The sequence below is a fragment of the Phallusia mammillata genome, chromosome 8 (assembly GCF_965637545.1).
Source record: "Phallusia mammillata chromosome 8, kaPhaMamm4.hap1.1, whole genome shotgun sequence".
NCBI lineage: Eukaryota > Metazoa > Chordata > Ascidiacea > Phlebobranchia > Ascidiidae > Phallusia > Phallusia mammillata.
Genome location: NC_137259.1, coordinates 16,457,355 through 16,476,530, shown reverse-complemented (window position 1 = coordinate 16,476,530; position 19,176 = coordinate 16,457,355). Strand labels below are relative to the sequence as shown.

Here is a 19,176-nt window from a genome sequence, read left to right as displayed (position 1 = left end):
CTAAACTTTTCCTCAACGATATTTTGATGTTGTTTATACGATTTCTATACAATCGCAACGGTTGACTGCACAAATGGACTAGAAAGCTCGCTTGGAACCCACTAAATGCGATTAAGTAAAGCGAGTTAAAAAAAACAAGCTAGAAATGCTTTTACAGCCAGTTATTAATCTCTGTGTGTTCCACTGAACGATTTTCGCACGCAATTTCAACAACAATTAATAATAAATGTAAAAATCAGGTAAAAGGATGAGAAAAAGTCCGAAAGTTTGGTCCGATGTTGCGACTCAAGAGCTTCTAAACAATGTTGTAAACAATGCCGTGCTTTTGGTGACCGATAGAAAGGGTTTGAGAAATCAAGTGTTTTACAAACAAATTGAATCAAGATTTCTTCGCAAAGGACTCTTGTACACATGGTAAGTGGCATCAAAATAAGTCGGAGAAAAGCAATTCTAGTGTTTTTGTGACCTTTCAAAAAGTTGTTGGCATCCAAACGTTTAGTGAATCATTGCAATAGACTTGCATATTCTGCAAACTGAATCCTTTTTTGTTTTTAGGAAAGAAATACGAGAAAAATGGAGAAATTTGAAAAAGCAGTACAAAAAATTTTCCACTGGTGAACCAAATGCAGCATGTAACTGGGTTTATTACAATCAAATGCACCAACTGCTAACTAAAGGACCATCAAATACTTCATCTTCACTTCCAATAGGGTTGTCTGCTACAGATGATGGTGTAAGTTTTTATTTCATTGGTAAATATTTAACGGTATGGCTGCAGCTCACTGAGCCATGATCCACCAATAGTGCCCTTCACTTATTTGCACCTTATAATGTCGCATAGCTATTTCTGGCTTGGTGATTGTTCTTGTGCAAATGTGTTGCTATGTTTTTTTACCAAGCAAAATAAACTCAAATAGCTACAATAGTAGTATCTGGGACTATAATAAATGCATTTTAACTTTCTAGGACTTGCCAGTGGCCAGGTCTTTGTATGAAGAAATGCAAAATGACATTGAAAACAACTGGACACCACCATCCTCAAGCATAATTGATCGCAATAGTTTCATGGGGAAAAACTGGACACTTGTTCCAAGTGTTGTAGATCAAACTAAAAAGCCTGAAGGACATAAAACCTTTTCAACCACAGGTAGAACATGGCAGACATGTTTATTGCTTGCATGTTCATCATGTTAAAGCTTCTACCTGGAATGCTGTTTTTTGTCACAGGTACCCAGTGTGTGGCTCAAACCTGCAATGTCAGCACTATGTGCACTGAAGAAGATTTCAAAGAAACCCAGTTTGACCCCAAACCAATAAGGGCAAAACCGCTATACGGAATATTTAAAAATGCCGGCCTTGACCTAACGGAAAAGCGATCTTTACCTTTTGCAACCAGTAAAAGAAAACTTCCTTGGTGGGTAAACTGTGGCTTTATAGGATTTAATGTTCAGCAGGATAACTTAAAGCATGTGAACTATTTGCTCTATTTTGTCATCCTATAAAATCCATTCAATAATCTGTTACAAGATGATGTCCAGAAATTTGAATTCAAAATTTTAAATGTGTTTTTGTTTTTCTTTTCTAAAGCATCTTTTTGTATTATCTTTAGCATATAGTTCTTAAAAATGAGGCTTTAACCAAAACATATAGAAGATTGATTTGTAAAAGCTCCCATGAACCTGACCGTTTAGCATGAAAAAAACAGTATTTTACAGTGAAGAAAAAGCAGAGATTTTGGAAAAATTGCCTAAACTGTCAACTGCCAGTATAGAAGATACCGAAACTCGGGCTTCCCATGAAATGTTAGTTGTTGATATTAAAACTACACCTCAGTCTATACACTAAATATTCGCAACATTTTTGCAGCAAATCCGAGGAAATTTCACAAAATCATTTAGCCACAGGATTGCCAAAACATTTATCGAAGTATGATGATATTGATGAAAATGAGACTTTTATTTGAAGTTCAAGACCATGACATGCAAAATGTCGAAAAATGTGCAATAGATAAAAGAGCAAAGTTTAATCATCGTTCTATTTAAAACTTTTTGGTACCTGATGGTACTTAGAGTGACATTTGTTTAACAGATCATTGTTTTCTGAATCAAAAACTATATAATTGTTGTATTGTTTTGTTAAGAAGCTGGCATGTCTGTTCTGCTTTTTTATATTTGAACTGTGACAATTGTAGCATCGGGAATGCGAAAATGCTACAAAGGACCTAGAGACAGGCAAACACTGTTTGTGTTACAAAAACAAAGCAGTTTCAGTATGTAGTATGGTATGTGTAACATTTTTGGATCACTAGTATATTGCAGCCTTTTGTATGTCCCACAATTAACAGAAAGTTTTTGAAGGTTGTTTTTCTTGCATACACAAGTTTTTTTCAATGAACTGTTTATTTATGTTATTTTGACTGGCAACAATCTGTACAACTCATGCTTTAACTGGATTGAAAATAAAAGCATTTTTGCTTGTATACTGTGCACTAGGGATCTGCCAAAACTGCAAATGTTCAGTGTGCATTATGACATCACAAAAATCCCCTTTCTACGTTTTAGCTCTATAAGGTCTCTTACGTCACCGGCGGTGTTTTAATAAGCTGTACATGCCCATAAAGTATGCGTTTTCCGCCATCTAGTGCATTTGGAAAATCATTCGTTTTTGTTCATAGACACCCTTTAGAACACTAGTTACATGTGTTAGCAGGGCATGAATATGCAAATTTAACGCTCGGGTCAGTTTGTGCAATTGCTCGGCCGAGCACCGAGCATTAAAAACAGCGATGCTCGGTACCGAGTACTCTGGCTCGGCTCGGCCCATCCCTACTGTGGATTGGCAATATTTTTTGTTTGTTTTGTAATCTATCATAGAGAAAACAAAACTGACTTCTAGTTTATCAAGTGTGCAAAATTAAATAGAATACCTGACCAACATAAATAGTTTCACCATCGCTATTTGACCAGTATGTTACTTTGGGGAAAAAACATACATCGCATGCCTTGTATTTTTAATACTGCTTCATTAATGCTTTCAAAATCTTTACTGTGTCATTTTATCTTGTTTTTGCAAAATTTATATCAGAAACAGTCAACGCGTCTTAAAATTGAGATACATATTTTACTCTTGTGAGCATTATCAGTCTCTCTTATTTAACTGTTTTGCGACAGATGGCTTCCTTAATTTTTAGATATAAAGTACATGTAAAAATAACAATTGGCATTATTATTTCTTTTAAATCACTGAACTATGCACAAACATGCGATATGCAAAGCCACCTAAGATTTTATATCACTTCTTGAATGAACAAAATAACTCACCTGTTCTTTTGCTTCGGAAGATGCCCCTTCCTCTTCAGTTTCAGAAATGTACTCCGAGGAGCCCTCATCTTGGCTTTCAGCTGCCTCCCCTCGTTTGCTAATTCTCACCTCGGGAACATGTGATTCTTTATCGTCATCCTCATCATAATCTTCATCCTCTGTGGTGGTTGTCGCTTGTTTTGAGCTGTCCACCTCGGCAAATGAAACACGGCGTGGTTGCTTTATGGAGCTAAAAGCAAGACAAGGCAATAGATATCAGAAAATTGCCTTGAAAATGTTTTACATCAAACTGTGTTTTTTGTCTTGAGACAATTTTTCTGGAAACAGTGATTAAGAATTGTGTTTGCTTATGGGTGTTAAAATTAAGGTGTTTGCAAGTGTGTGATGTCACTACAAATTTTTTGTCACTCAGTTCTATCACAAAAGTCATATTTTTCAGCCGGTTCTGTTACAAAAAGTCCATTGACAATAACCAGTAATGCTAACCGGTTCGCTGATCTCATAAAATTTCATGGGACGGTTCTATAGAACCGGTGCAAACTGACTGAATCGCACCACTGAATGACTCTCCTAATACAACGAAAAAATTGATAAAACTGCAGATCAATAAAAAAAAACAAGCCAAGCAATTTGTTACCGAAATTTTCAGGTTAATTGCAAAAAGAGGTTGGCAAATTGCTTAAGCTGTTAACCGGATTTGTCTGTATTACTAACACTGCACAAAAAACAAAAATGTTGTTTAATTGTTTGTTTAACCTTTCTGGGACGGACAAGGTGCTTGGTTCACTGGCAACAAATTTGATGCTTGGTTTTGACATTGAAGGTTCAGGAGACTTTGACTTCTTATCATAGGATGAAGCTAAAACAAAAACAAATCATTGTTAATACAGAACTAGGGATGAGCCAAAACTGCAACTGTTCTGTTTGGTCGAGCAGGCTCTGCATTGTGAAGTCACAAACATTCTTAATTGCACACTAGCTTTCCAAGATGTCACCAGTGGCGTGTTAAGCTGTACAAATCTCAGAAGTTTGCATTTTTCCACCATCCAACACATTTAATAAAACAATGATTTTTGTTTTTGGATATCCTTTCAAACACTAGTTTCGCTTACATGAAAATAAATATGCAAATATAATGCTTGGGTCAGTTTGTGCAACTGCATGGCCAAACACCAAGCATCAAAAAGAGCGATGTTCGCTACTGAGTACTCGGGTTCTGGCTTGGCTCGGCCCAGCCCCATACAAAACCATAACCAACATAAAACACTTACATTTAGTAGTTTGTGAAGCAGACCCATCATCTTCAGTCTCGCTCATTTCTCTGTCACTTAATTTTGCAATCGACCCTCCAACTGGAATCACTTCTCCATCAGGCATTTTCAGGGATGCTGCTAAAGTTGATCTGTTCCTCATTGATGCAGGCAAACTGCCTCGAGTACTTTTGCTCTACAAATAAAAAATCAGTCACCTTTTAACAGGTCCTGACATTTTTACCCTTGTTTAAAAACTGCAAGTTGTCCATGCATTTTTGGCGTAAAATCTTTGATGACCACTGCCAGCTATTTTATTTTTTTGTTCATCCATAGTGCTTTTCCAATGAACACAGCATTTTTCCTACACTTTAAATGCAGTTTCTATGCATATAAAAGCTAATGAAGGTTGTGTGTTACTTGTTTTTATAAAACATGTTTTTTTTATTAGGGGTTAGAATCCTAGAGGGATAACCGCAACAATTTTTTTGCCTTTATATATGCCAAGCATTTTTAACCAATTTGATGAGCCCCTCCCCTGTGATTTTAATGATATATGTACAGAGATTTTCGTCATGGTGAATATTTTAGCACAATTGTGTTGCTACAATTTGTTTCATCCAGCGAAATAAAATCAACTCAGATGACACTTATTACAAATCATCATTATACAACAGTCTTGTCAAATAGCAATAAATACGTCATGAAACATCAGTGTATTTACCTTCTTGCTAGAAGTCGATTTAAGAAAAGATGCAGAAGACTGACTTCCAGGTCCACTGTAACCCTTTAAGCCTGTAAACAATACAAAGTTAAGGAGCAAATACCTAAATTTAACCAAACAATTGCTATATTTTCGAAAACATTTGTTTATGTTAAAAAAACTACTATTTAATGTCTTGCATGTTTTGTTTCATAAAAAATAAACAAATATAATACCACAAACATCTACAAATGACACCAAACACACAGGATAAATATGCAGACGTGATTTAAAACTAGTTGTACACATGATTCTAAGCCTACCATAGACTGGGGCCTCAATTTCACTTCCAATTTCATTTTGGCTGTCCTTGGATGATGAAAGTTTTGAGCGTTTTGAAGCTATAGCATGCAAGTAAATCGAATACAGGTGATGATTACACATTCTACAAGCTGCCATGCAATTTTTACCACAGTTATTGTATGTGAACAAAATGGGTACAACAACTGCATTAAATGCATTTTTAATCGCAAATTTTTTTTGCCGCAATTTCCTGATTCTGTGGTAGTGTTTTTGTAACATTTTTATGTCCAATATTAAAAATCAAACGAAACAATACCAAAAAGATATATTTGTGTTTTTTTTTAATCTTATATTATTACATGATGCTGGAACGTTTCAAGCTTATTTGGTGTGAATGGTTAGCTGTCATGGTTTTAGATATTTTCAAAAACATTTTGGTACAATTGATGGAACAAGATGGAAAAACTTGTTAATATGTTGGTGTTAAATAATGTCTTGGTTCATTAGGTGTTGAACAATTCATTAAAAATACTACAAAGCTACTTTCAACTATCAAGCTATGCAATGTTAAATCCGTTTAAGACTGATACCTTGCTTTGATTTAGAACTTCCAGTTTGACTTGACTTAGATGCAAATTCCCTCTTCGATGATTTTCGTTCTGTGGATTTAGACGATGCTCCATCACTGTGATCCGACTCCTCATTGTCGGAATCTGAATACAACACATTAAAAAACGTTTTTTTTTTTTTTTTTTCTACATAGCTACAAAAGTTATTTGACAGTTGACACGGTCTTTTAAATAGGTTTTAATTCCTGTGTGGTAAAAAATGCTTAGTTTACTTTCATTGTGTTCTTGTTGTATTGACTATGTTTCTAAATGTCAAACATTCATGACACATTCGATGCAGCTAAAAAAGATCAGCGGACTTGCAATATAATATGCAGATCAATAGCAGACTTGAAACATAATGCAGTCAGGCCCCGTCTGCCCATGAACAAGAAAAAACAAAACAAACAAATATTTCTTCACAGCAAAGATTGGTTTCAATTATCGCATCAAAGTGTTAAAAAACTTGGTATTAAAGACATAGTACTAACAGAGATCAGCTCAGATACTTATATTTTCATACCATAACCTAAAAGCCATTACCGAATGTCACTTCAACATATTTGCATCGATATATAAGCTATTGCTGCCAGGTATAATATCTAGTTTATAGAGCTCTTCTGGCAAATGTAATTTTATTCCGACGTTTCGATGCCCTATACTTGATAATTGCATCAAGTTTTGTTTCATTTGTGAAAGAAAACATAGTTCCACAATAGCACTAAAACAATCACCCAGCTTAACATTAAAACATTATAGAGCGCAAAACACTAATTTGTATGTATTTCTGTACCTTTTCGGGATGGTCGTTGTCCTTTTCTGTATTTATCACCATCATCTGATTCTTGCTGGTCAGAGCCATCTGATCCATCTTGTTCACTGCCACTATCTGATCTCACTTTGCCCCTCAAGGAAGCATGTTGACTGCCGGGCAATGACCCAGATGGAGCAAGATACTGGGAACCAGATAGAGACGCTTGTTGTTGGGGAGTAGTGCTTTCCTGTTGTTTCGTCAGCATTGGTGTGGCTGGTTCGATTCCGATAGAAGGCACAAGAGGGGGCCATTCTAAAGTCTGTGAGAAATGTTTGCCGAGTTTTTTTTTTGTTTGACACAGAAAATTGTAGCAAAACATTATCACTAAACACAATTGTCAAGGCAAACACTGATGCATGACACTAATATGAAGAGCCGATTTTGTGGATAAAATGTAATGCAATGCAGCTACATCGTAAGTGCATTGCATCATGGACTTGTCAGAGATTATGTGAAACGCTTACAGTACCACAACAAACCTAAAACCAGCATTTGTAAAAACATAATTTCGCATCAAACTCCGGTGGGATATTTTTTACAGCATAATATGGAAATAGTTGAAATCCGCATTTTGCAATCTTTAAAATACCAGAAATTTAACCATTGCTTGACATGTGGCTGTAAAAGTGATATCAGAATCTTTGCTATACAGTTTTACAATGAGTTGGCTTTTCGTCAAAAATGTTTCAAAAAATAAGGTTTGTGCTTTAAGCCTGTTTGAGATACAGTCAATTTGTCTTTATTGATTTGTTATTGTTAAAGTAACTTCAGAATGTTTGCTATACAGTTTTAAAATAAGTTAAATTTTTAAGCCTTGTTAAGATACCGACAATTTGTCTTCGTTGATTTGTGGCAGTTAAATTAATTTCTGTACCTTTCTTGAACTTCCTCGTCGAGTTTTTTTCACTGACGATGTTCGTTGTTTGTGTTTCGATGAATGGTGAGATGCTGAATGCGACTTCTTTGATTCACTCTGGACACTGGCAGCTTCAGAAGGACCTTGGCTTGCTGACAGGATGGACATTTTGTCGGATAATGTCTGTTTGACTGTAACACAATATTTCGAATAGTTAGAAAAAATTCTAATGTGGTTAACAGAACAGAGTAATTATTTTGGAACACTATACAGGATCTGTTCATAAGTTTAATGGTGAAATAACGGCCCTTTGAAAACCCGGAAGTGCTTGGGACAGCCAGGGACCGCTATCGACTAATGTTACTGGAATCAATTTTCATTCAACGCTATAAACCGGAATTAAACGTTGATTCTAAGTCGGTTCCTCTGTATTTGTTTAATACCTAATTAACTTATTGCGAATTTTTTATGTGATGTGCTGTCCTACTATTGTTTCTTTGTTTGTAAATATATTGTATGTCGTAGTTGCTCTTCACCTGTTTGGTCAGACGCACACTCTCAGGTGGCTTACACCTCGCTTCTGCGCACCTTTTTATCTATCGTTTTTATGCAACGCTTGTTTCGCACCTTTTTATCATTCCTTTATGTGACTAAAGTGTATATAAATGGGTGCAATTGATGTGGCCTTCATATCACTGATGATGGCATGAGCATTTGCCGAAACGTTTGAACAATCAAGCATGTCGCTTTTTACGTCTATTTGGGCCGTTATTTTCACCATTAGAGTAATTATTTTCGTGGACTTATGCAGATGTAGTTTTCATTTGCAAACTATCACAGGCATAGTTTATACACATCAATAATGACACAGGTGTGTCTACGATTTGGATTTACCTAAATTGCTGGTAATGGGCATTGCACCACCATAAAAACTTGAGTTTTGTTTTTGTGATGAAGTTTCATCATCTCCAGGTAGTTTTGGAGCGAATAGAACCTGAATAAAAACAGTTTTTTTTATTTTAAAATTATAAAACAATTAAATTTCGATAAAAAATCATTAAAAGGAATACTATTCTGAAGAATTTTGGTCCACCTGATCAAATGTTTGGACATTTTCCTTAGCTGTATTACATTTGTTATATGGCCTAGCATGTACATCAGAAGCACCCAAGGCATATTAAAAATTTAAAAATTACATAAATACCTGCTTTGCTCCTGAAGAGTGACTTGACGTTGTAGACTTTGGGCCATGAGGTCGACTATGGTCAGGCAGCATAACCTCTTCAGCTGGATTAAACACATAAGCACCACTTGCTGCAGCAGCCACGGCAGCATCCACTTCTGTGGCAGATGATCTGTGACTCCCACTGATTCGTTTCACCACATAGACATCCTCGTATTCAATCTGAAATATTTTTTTTGTCACACAATAATTTAGATTTTTGGAAATGTTTTTTACAATCGGGTTTTAAAATAGCATGGTATAAATTTGTTGTTGCTTATTTCAAAAAACAGTTTTTACAGTTTAAAATCTATACAGCTTAAAGGGAGTGCTTTTAGCATTTTATTTTAAAGCATATCTGGTTAATTGCATAACCAAGTTGCCAAGCTTGTAATGAAATAAACTGGATTATGTGATTATGTGAATTTTTTTCACAAGTAACCGGCTAAGGGGTTTTATGAACCATATGCAATTAAACGCATTAAATCCATCTGTAGAGGTTGAAATACCTTTCCATTTGGTTGTGGCTGTTTTTGAGCCAGCAACCTTGAATCTACAGCTGGCGTGTTGTTTGGTACCTGGATCGAGCCAGCACCAGCCAAGTTTGCATCACGTCGCACTAATTTGCGGTGCTTTTCTTTGCTCACATGCTGTTAACAGGTCGGTTAGTAACATGCTAAAATAGGTAATAGTTTTCATGCACAAAAACAATTAAAAGTTTAAAAATTAGTTAGTAGCAGTTAGAAATTTTTACTCATTTAAAATCAAACATAAATTTTAAACCTTAGCAAGATTAAAGACATGTTAGTAAAATAAAGTAGTATTTGTACAGAACAGATAGAATCTTTAACTTGTTTTTATAGCATTCTGTTTCATGCTCTTTTAAGAGTTGTAAGTAGGCCTAAACTTGGGGATAGAACGATTTTTTTTTCAACAAAGCCTGAAGTAAATGTGAATGTCAGGCATATTGCAACACAAATAAGGCAGTGTGTGAAGTCAGGCCCTAATTAAGCCCTTCTATTGAAATTTAAGCCCAAACCTGGCCCGAAAAATCCAGATCCAACTTACAACTCCGGCTCATGCCAACACAACATCATGCATTACATAAGACAAAACCATGTATGTACCTGGATTTCTGTCACAGTACCAGGTTGTGGTTTTTGAACAATAACATAAGTATCTCGTGGATTTGTCCCATCTTCATACACTATAACAAATATAGTTTTGTATTTGAATTGTGATTAAATCCTGGGGTTTCTGTGAGTCAGTCTTTGAGGTTTAACTGAGCTTTGCTTCCATTTTATACACAAGATTTCAATTTGAGAGTTTGTCTACTGGTAAAGAAGTTTCAAAATCTGTAGTTTAAGACCTAAAATATACAGAAGATATGGCAATAATAAAGTTTGGGTAGATGTTAGTTTAAGTCTGTGAATTGCAATGATCCAACCTATTATTGGATAAAGAAGAGACCTACAATATCATAGAAACCAAGCAACAAAGAAACAAGAATTAGTCCTTATTACCTCTTGTTTCATTGAAAACTGCTTAAGTTATTGCTTAATAAAATATATTTTATAAGACAGGGATGTGGAATATATTGAGTTGTCCATGCAACATTTTTAATATTCAGATATTTTTTCAACTAGAAAGTTTGCTGATGGTTAGGTTCCAAAAGGTATAAAAGTGATGCTTATCAAATGGCTAATGGAGTTTGATTTTTCCAAACCACACCAAGAACAACGCCCTATCTTGTGCAATGGCAAATCTATCTTCAATCAGGCATCATATTACATAAGTGGAAGGAAGGACAGTGCTACCGAAACCTGATCAGGTAAAACATGTTTGAAGAACAAAAGCTTTTGGCCACACAATAGAAAACATATGTTGTCCAGAACAGGTGCAAAGATAAGAGTGCAGCGAGCTACACAAGATGTATGTGGTGCTTCAAACTTTTCATACACATTCCATAGCATACGCTGTATGGGGTTGAACACAATAGGCCGATAAGTGGCAGAATGGGTTTTTACTACACAATAAGTGGTGAAAGTCAGCTTTCCAAAGCACAGGCTTATGGCAGCAGCGCCGTATACTGTTTCAGTGGCTTAACCATGTGACTTTCAAAACATTGTGACCCTTTTTTTAAAGGTTGTATCATAGTACGCAACAAAGTCTGTGTATATCACAACACAGCCTTTATGAGTTCGGTTTTTAATTCTTTATTTCCCAGAGCATGCTGCTTTGTTTCAAGTATTTACTAAACACTGGTAACAAGGGAACAAAAGATTTTAAAACCCTAAATGTCTGACCTTTGTGGAACCAGGAAGTCTATGTGTCCATCTACAACTAAAATTAAGCCATAATGGAATTTGTTATTTAGAATTGCTGTACTTTAATTAAAGAGGTATTGTAAAATGAAATGAGTTCATTACAACATTGTTTCCTGTGTACTTTTGTCCCAGGTTTTGCTTTGAAATATAACAACATGGCAGGTAATATTTCTGGTCAAAAACATGTGTATTTTCAATACATTAGAAACAATACCTCACCGGAAATGCTTGTTTCTTTGACTGTTGGTGCTTTATCTGGCCCATGGAGTTCTGTGGGTTCATGTGCACTCTGTTGCACTTTGATGTGTGCTTGTCTGGTAAAGCAATGAGTTTAATTGTGTACATTACCTCTATATAAATGAACAACACACCTGCGCTCATGTTTGTCATGTCGATGACGTCTTTTCTTGTCTTCCCCTACACAAAGATGTTTGTTTTATAGGCAATATAAGTGAACAAGAACATACATTTGTTGCACATCGCAAAAGTAACTTAAAAAAGAATATGGCTTGAACAATTTGTCTGTTGAAATACATGCCCAGCAGAAATTTAAAACAGACACAGAAAAAATCTTAGTTTAATGAAAAATGTATGGTTTGCTAAAGATGCCAACAAACTTTGAAACACAGCAATTTACAAACTAAGGTTTACTATAATCATAATCAATTTTACAATTTCTGGGTTTAAAATATGATGCTGTAGATTCTAGTAAATCACAATTTCTGTTTAAATGAATTCATCACCTCAACAAAAAGATTCTACTATAAAGCACATTCTGTATAATTACAATGAATAAGCTAGGCAAATTAAGAGTTTCCATTAAGAGAGTCATCTTACGTTTCGGAGCATTTTCATCTGCTTCTTCCTCCTCTTGACGATTTTTGTGTCTGTGATGATGTCGTTTGTGGTGTTTCTTATCCTCATTCGCTGCTTCAGGTGAATGTCTTGGTTCATCCCGTGCTGGTGGTCTATCAAAAATATGTATGTTGTTTATTTGCAAACCATTTTATAGCAATCATTGAAAATATTTTTTTATATTCCACAGTGTACATAACTGTACTGCTAGGGTCGTACACTAACAACTCAATTCTTTGGTTTGCGTAATAAATCGAAGTTTTTGCTTTTATTGATATTAAATGAAGATATGACTTGAGTTTGTTTTAGTAAATAAAAAGAAAACAATGTAAAGATCAATAGAACAGTAAAAACATATGAGTTGAATTTATTTTGCTTGGTAAAAACACATATAGCATCACAATGGCAATGGCAAAAAGCCGAAAATAGCTGCACCACATGAGATGGACTGAATGAATAATTTGCAATTACTTATTCCACAATTGTAAAAACAGTTTTCCTCAACTAACCTTTCAGCTTTTTGTTTTTCTTTTGCTGCCAATGCACTTGCTTCTTCGGCCTATGATTAAAACATCCAAGTTCATAAAAGCATAAAATTAAGAAAGTATTATCACACATATATTTTAGAACTTTACTTTTTTCTTCTCTTCTGCTTGAAGTTTTTCCTCTCTTAACTTTCTCCTCATTTCTCTTTCTTCCCTCCGTTTCCTTCTTCGTTCTTCTTTTTGTCTTTTTTCTTCCTCTTTTGGATCAACCTGTTAACACCCAAAAAGTCAAACACATTTACACACAATTGGTGTTTACTAATCAACCAAGAAAGTATCAGTTACCTTGGCTTCGCTTGTTTCTTGTAAACTTGGCTCCACTTTTTTTACTTCAGTTTTTACTGGAACAGGTTGTTCAACAAGAGTTGCTTTGACTGGTTCTGGTGCAGGAAGTTTGGTGTGTTTTCTACGTTTTTCTTCTTCTTTTTCTAATCTCTTTTGTCTTCTCTTTTCTCTTCTCTCCTCCTTCTCCTGTTGCTTCCTCTGTTGCTCCTGGAGTTTTTCCTCTTGCTCTTTAAGAAGTTTTTGCCGTTCCCTCATTTGTTGTCGCACGGGTGACTCCACTAAACTCTGTTGAGAACACAATATTTGTCGTTGTGTAAACTGGGCAACAAATGTGTCTGTATATGTACTGCTTTGGTTCACAACAAAGATTAATCGAATTTAATGTGTCCGTCGCTATATTACAAAGCCCCAACACAAACATAGAAATGTGGACCTATCAACATACCAACTGGAACATAATTGCATCAATCAAATTTTTAGTGTTTCCATTTTCCATTTTGACAAAACATAGTAAAATTGGCAAAACATTTCAATATAAGAGCAATATTACTTTTTTTATCTGCCCACAGTTTATCATTCTTGTGACAGCTTTTTACATAATTCAAGCTACTTATTCTTGCACCAAAATTTATTGCAAGTCAATGAACTTTGATGTATATATGGAAATTATAGAACTGCACTTTAAAAGTGTCCGCCATTTAAAAATACAACGTCTTTTGACTACACCTAGGAATAGATGCAGGATCACAAGTCACTGGGTTCGAATCCCACCACAGGCTAGATTTTTCTTGAGGTATGACCAACTGAGTCACTATGAGGCCTTTAATAAACTTGGAATACTATGATTTACATATGAGTGTGCCATGACTGCTGGTCTGCATGAGTGATTTAGGGCTGATACCAGTTATGAATTTGTGTTCATCTTAACTAATGATAGATGAAAATGCTTAATTAGCACTAACCAGTATTGCCCTCTGCATATCCACCATCAATTCACTTGCTCCTGAGGAGGAGCCACCTCTCTCACTCTCCACAGTTCTCTTGCTCTTTGTCATCACAAGATCGAGAGTGTCCCGAATGTGCTTTTGATGTTCATGGGCAGCAATCAACAGTTCTGCCAAAATCTGACAAAAAACACGCATGTAAATGTCATGTGGCAAAGTTTGTTTGAACCTTAGTAGAAGTTTGATTTAAAGTTTAGTACAAACACTTATGGTTAAATTCTTATTGAATGATCACCTATTCCTGTATTGTTTGCAAACTAAAATTTCTCAAACTTGATCTGATTATTACTTATTAAAATAAATTGTATGTAAATGCATCAAACAGCTTTGCTATTGTTTGCATGATATAACAGAATTTTGTGTAGTCTTTCAGATGTATTTTCCATTTTCTGCATATAGCACTGAATTATATACATGATGAAATTAATCGATATTATATGTGGCCAACACACAATTGGGAAAACACTAATACTCAAAGGGTCATAACAGCTATAACATGAACAAAAAATAACCTCTTGCTTTTCCTTTGGTTTCAAATCAGCATAAGTTACTTCCATTATTTCACCAGACTCATGATATTTCACAGCTTGTATCCGGTGAGCAGGAATAATAGTTCCAGTTGGGTTGTCCTGCTGAGATGGAGGGGGAACACGATTGCTTGTGTCAAAAGATTCAACAGATCCGGGTCCACCAGGACCTCTAACTCTGCCAAATCAATTTCCAAAAACAGTCAGAAGTGTGGTCAAGACAAAAACCCACTTTCTCAAAAAAGTGACTGGAAGCACTTGCTTATTTAAGTCAAAACCATATGTTTCTTTATCATTACTCTATCAAATGTTATATTACTCTAAAGACTTAATGATCATTGACATTAACATGCATACTACTAGAGTGACAAACCCAGCAAAAAGCATTAATATTTATAGAATTTAATTGATAGTTTACATTTTTATCATAAATGTAGTTTGACTTCAAAAATTACTGTTTTTAAACCTTTTTTAACTATGCTTTTATTGTTGGTTACTGTATATTTAAACACCTGTAAAACTCATAAGATGGAACATTTCCAGGGGCAAGTAACATGCTTTTAGTGACACGATAAGGAGGTGGCACAGATGAAAGGTTGTAGGTTGCATTTTTATACAGATGAGGCAAAAGTGGGTTCTGTCTGTACAGTGTCTTGTCTGAAATCAAGCCATTACTCCGTAGTTTTTGCAACATTGCTGAAAAAAAAACATAAAAATTTGCCCAAGTTTAATGAGGAAAATAATGGCCCAAATAGATGTAAAAAGCGACATGCTTTATTATTGAAATGTTACAGCAAATGCTTATGACATCTTTTATGTGAATCAAGTGGGTAAAGACTGGTGTACCCCTCATATCACTGATGATCACACGAGCATTTGCTGACAATTGAGTATAAAGGCATGCCCCCCTTTTCTGGCTATTTGGGCCATAAATTTTCCTTATTACACTTTCGAACAGATCCATATTAAGTGTTACAAATACGCAAAAATGGCATCATTAAAATGACAAAACAGTCGTACTTTCATTCCATTGCTTTGACCATGTTGAAATATATCTTTTAGGGCTGAAACCAGGTCTAATTCGACGCTCAGAAAAAGCTGCTTTTGGTTCATAGCGAAATCGCAAGTACAGGTCGTCGCCTACAACAAGATCAACAAATAGTCAAGTCTGCACAAATAAAGTTTTATTGAGCTATTTTCTCAGCTGTGGTAAAGCTACCTTTTTTTCTGTACATAGGCCTCTGTCTACCATAGTTCAAAATCGCCCAGCTTAAATCATTGCAAGTTTTAATGGCTTGTTCTTCTTTGACTTCTTCATCTTTGACTGGAAAACTAAATTCTTGTTCCCAGGATGAATCCTTGAAATAACCACAGAAAATAAAGATTACTATAAATTATAGAAAAACAAATATTGCCTGCACCTTCTTCACAAGACTAGCTTCTTCTTCTTCATTATTTTTGTATGCCAGTTCTTCAGCAAATAACAGTAATGCACCTGTAATAAACAGCATATGTTGTTCATAATGTTTTTTAGGTTGTGTTACTTTGAATTGAACCATGGATGCTTTCTTTTTAACATGAAACTAAGATGTTTATAGGTTGAAACAGTGTGCGCTGTTTATAGGTTGAAACAGTTGTAGTTTATCATTTACTACGATTTTACAAAAGGTATGTATTTTTTGTGTGGTAGATTTTTTTGCAATTAGGTAAAGAACATTACTAAAAACTACTGTATCTTTTATTCAGAATGTATTTGAATTGCTCCATGTGCAATGATTTTAGCAGCTGTTGGGGGAATATTGTGATGTGTTGTATTTTATTTCGGTTCTGCACATATCATTAAAGATTAAAAATCAAAAATTGCAACAATGACACAGTATCAGGAAACAGCTGCAAAAACACGTTGTGATGTCACTAAAGTGAATACAGAGTAGAATCAAATCCATTATTACAACACCTTCAAATGTTTTGCAAGAATGGTCATTGATTTACTGGCAGACAATTGTGTGTTTGGCATCATAAACAATTCACTAGCCAAAGCAGGTTACAATTTTCAGTCACTTTTTGTTGCTATATCTTCAGTTTGTTTAAGAAAAAAAGTTTTCTTGATTTTCTGAGGATTTTACCAATTTTAAAAATATACAAACTAACTAAAATATCCATGGTGTCTGCCACTGTGGCTAAAAAAAGGTGGCCACACCACCCCGCCACTGTCTACTTGGTGCCTATGGCAAAGACAATTTGATTATGAAATGTTACTGGAATTACGTTGTAATGGGACTAAACCATTGCCAAACCTTTTCTGGTGAGAAATGTTTTATGCAGTGGTACAGAACCATTGTCACTTCGTGCAGCTTGGCGACGAAATTGAGCAATCTGACAAAAACAATACACATACAGTTCAATATCAATGTTATCGATGTTCAAATCTGTACCTTTTATCAGTTTATTCAAAAACTACATTAACTAGTTTTTTGAGTATAATATTTGTGTGCAATACATTATACCTGATATCGGTATTTAGAGTCTAAGTTGTAATAATCTTCTGGTTCCAAGTACACATCCAGGCGTTCTTGTCCATTTTTAGAAACCTACAATTACCAAATCAGAAATTTATTTCGCAATTAAACTACAGGAAAATGTTATTTGCCTCCAACAGGAAAATGTTACTTGAGATAATACTAACCTGGCCAATGCCCTTTGAAAGCAGTGACAAGGGAACATAGGAAGCTGCCATCAAGTTCAGCACACCTTTTAGCTCCTACACCACCCTATATATTAAACTATGGTGATAAAAAGAGTTTCTCGTTGATTCTAAGCCTTGCACATGTAATTTATTTTTAGGAAAACGTTGGTACTGGAAGATATTGAAAATACTTCGCCGATTAGAAAAACCACACAACTACCAAAAACATGCAAGGACAAAATTCTTGCCTTATGGAAAGAAATACTGGATCCTTTATATACATACCTTACCTATAAAAAATATAAGAACTAAATTGGACTTATGTTAAAAGAACATTTACTTTACATTCAAATTTCATCTTAATTAGTGATTTAGCTTGGGTTGGTACTTGGTAGTATTTCTGATTTTGTTACTGCCTAATATCAACCTTGATAACTACTATTTTTCTCTGTTTTAAATTTTACATTCATCAAAGTCCATGAAGCGTTATGCCACTCTGAACCAAAAAAACACCAAGTATAAACCAGGTTCTCTTCTGCAAGTTTTCGAGTTCTGATTTGTCTGAAATATATCATTATTTTACAATATTTTTAATTTTTCATTCATTAACGAATATTCTGAAATATTTAAAGTTCTAGGCATAAAGCAAAACTGTAAGATATACAATAACGCTGCATTTTAAAGCAAACCTAATAACTTTAAGGCAACGCAACTTTGACGATCACAAATTCACATATTAATGTTTTTCTCGTCAAAACAAAACGTTTTAAATGCTATTGAGTCAAAATCTAGGTATTTAAATCCCTAAAACAATATTTACAGTTTTATTCATACTTGTTTCGGGTGTAAATAATTGACAACGCCAAGCAAGCGTGATAACCGTGTCCAACAAGGCTACCAGCAACATGATATTGGAGGATAAATTACCCGCTAAAGACCACCAAAACAATAGCGTTCTTTATCGCCATGACGAGCGTGAAGTTTATGACGTCATAAAAGAGTTTTATGCTCTACTGACCACAGCAACAATTTTTTTGGAAAAAAGCAAATGTTTTTATTTCGTTACATTTAGCAACAAATATCAGTATCTCAAAAACGAAATTAAAACATACTTATTTACATCTTAAACTCTTTAATTTTAGAATAATTACATTTAAAAAGTTTTTTTTGTTCATGTTTAATTTTGAAGGAATATGTTGAAAACAATATAATTGCTCGCGTGGCTGATATATTTTGTGTTTGGTTGATTGCAATGTGGCACGAAATAGCGTGTTTAAAAACCTTAAAAAACTTTTATTTGTACGGTATATTATAACTTTGCTGAGGTTGTCAGTTGTCACGCTTCAATGCAATTGACCAATCCAATGATTATTGACCAATCAGAAGGAAAATAACAAAGATACTTGGGGAATTACCCATGGTCGGAAACAAGTTTACCTGGCCGAGCGTTTGCTCAGTAAGGTCGTTTGTTTCCAAAAATAATTGGGTGATGGGGTTTCAACGACATATACGTTTAGGCTAAGCAAATACTTTGCCACGAGACTAGGGTTTCGGCTCATAGTCCGTAGGTGGTGCAACAGTTAGAAAATAGTGATTTAAATTACACTGAAAAGGTGGTGCTCAATTCAATTGCTAATGAATAAACGGAACTGTGTTGCTACGTAATTTTAAGGTTGTTTAAGGTCATTACCGTCGCTACCTGTAATTTTGCAGGTGTTTTTGCAGTTTAGCACTAGTTTTATGTGCCTAAGGTATGTGATGTGAAATGCACCATTAAAATTTGGGTTTTTCTTTTTGTTACTGGGTCTGGCACAGAACAAATAAAAATGGCAACTTTAGCTAAACCTACATATAATAATTTGTGTTGGTTT

At 34.9% G+C, this 19,176-nt stretch overlaps 2 protein-coding genes across 2 annotated transcripts in view; one reads left to right on the top strand and one right to left on the bottom strand.

Annotated features, from left to right (window-relative positions):
* LOC145204459 (uncharacterized) overlaps positions 1 to 17,422 on the bottom strand; it is a 30,501-nt gene extending 13,079 nt beyond the window's left edge. The window contains exons 1-27 of the mRNA XM_080077012.1: positions 17,306 to 17,422; positions 17,127 to 17,210; positions 16,917 to 16,995; positions 16,041 to 16,114; positions 15,839 to 15,977; positions 15,640 to 15,759; positions 15,132 to 15,315; positions 14,605 to 14,797; positions 14,051 to 14,212; positions 13,089 to 13,373; positions 12,894 to 13,013; positions 12,768 to 12,817; positions 12,241 to 12,371; positions 11,775 to 11,820; positions 11,623 to 11,717; positions 10,204 to 10,283; positions 9,586 to 9,726; positions 9,059 to 9,259; positions 8,749 to 8,848; positions 7,873 to 8,045; positions 6,978 to 7,257; positions 6,167 to 6,289; positions 5,597 to 5,674; positions 5,295 to 5,365; positions 4,592 to 4,766; positions 4,077 to 4,179; positions 3,321 to 3,549 (exon numbers count right to left, since the gene is read on the bottom strand). Of these exons, the coding sequence (XP_079933138.1) occupies positions 3,321 to 3,549; positions 4,077 to 4,179; positions 4,592 to 4,766; positions 5,295 to 5,365; positions 5,597 to 5,674; positions 6,167 to 6,289; positions 6,978 to 7,257; positions 7,873 to 8,045; positions 8,749 to 8,848; positions 9,059 to 9,259; positions 9,586 to 9,726; positions 10,204 to 10,283; positions 11,623 to 11,717; positions 11,775 to 11,820; positions 12,241 to 12,371; positions 12,768 to 12,817; positions 12,894 to 13,013; positions 13,089 to 13,373; positions 14,051 to 14,212; positions 14,605 to 14,797; positions 15,132 to 15,315; positions 15,640 to 15,759; positions 15,839 to 15,977; positions 16,041 to 16,114; positions 16,917 to 16,995; positions 17,127 to 17,210; positions 17,306 to 17,356 (3,567 nt within the window). The 5' untranslated portion in view covers positions 17,357 to 17,422. The remainder of the gene's footprint in view (positions 1 to 3,320; positions 3,550 to 4,076; positions 4,180 to 4,591; positions 4,767 to 5,294; positions 5,366 to 5,596; positions 5,675 to 6,166; positions 6,290 to 6,977; positions 7,258 to 7,872; positions 8,046 to 8,748; positions 8,849 to 9,058; positions 9,260 to 9,585; positions 9,727 to 10,203; positions 10,284 to 11,622; positions 11,718 to 11,774; positions 11,821 to 12,240; positions 12,372 to 12,767; positions 12,818 to 12,893; positions 13,014 to 13,088; positions 13,374 to 14,050; positions 14,213 to 14,604; positions 14,798 to 15,131; positions 15,316 to 15,639; positions 15,760 to 15,838; positions 15,978 to 16,040; positions 16,115 to 16,916; positions 16,996 to 17,126; positions 17,211 to 17,305) is intronic.
* LOC145204460 (uncharacterized) lies at positions 85 to 2,479 on the top strand. Its single transcript, XM_080077013.1, has 6 exons — positions 85 to 414; positions 556 to 733; positions 967 to 1,147; positions 1,228 to 1,414; positions 1,716 to 1,802; positions 1,867 to 2,479. Exons 1-6 carry the CDS (start codon positions 248 to 250, stop codon positions 1,961 to 1,963), a joined length of 897 nt encoding a protein of 298 aa, XP_079933139.1. The 5' UTR covers positions 85 to 247; the 3' UTR covers positions 1,964 to 2,479.
* Positions 17,423 to 19,176: the final 1,754 nt, after the last annotated feature.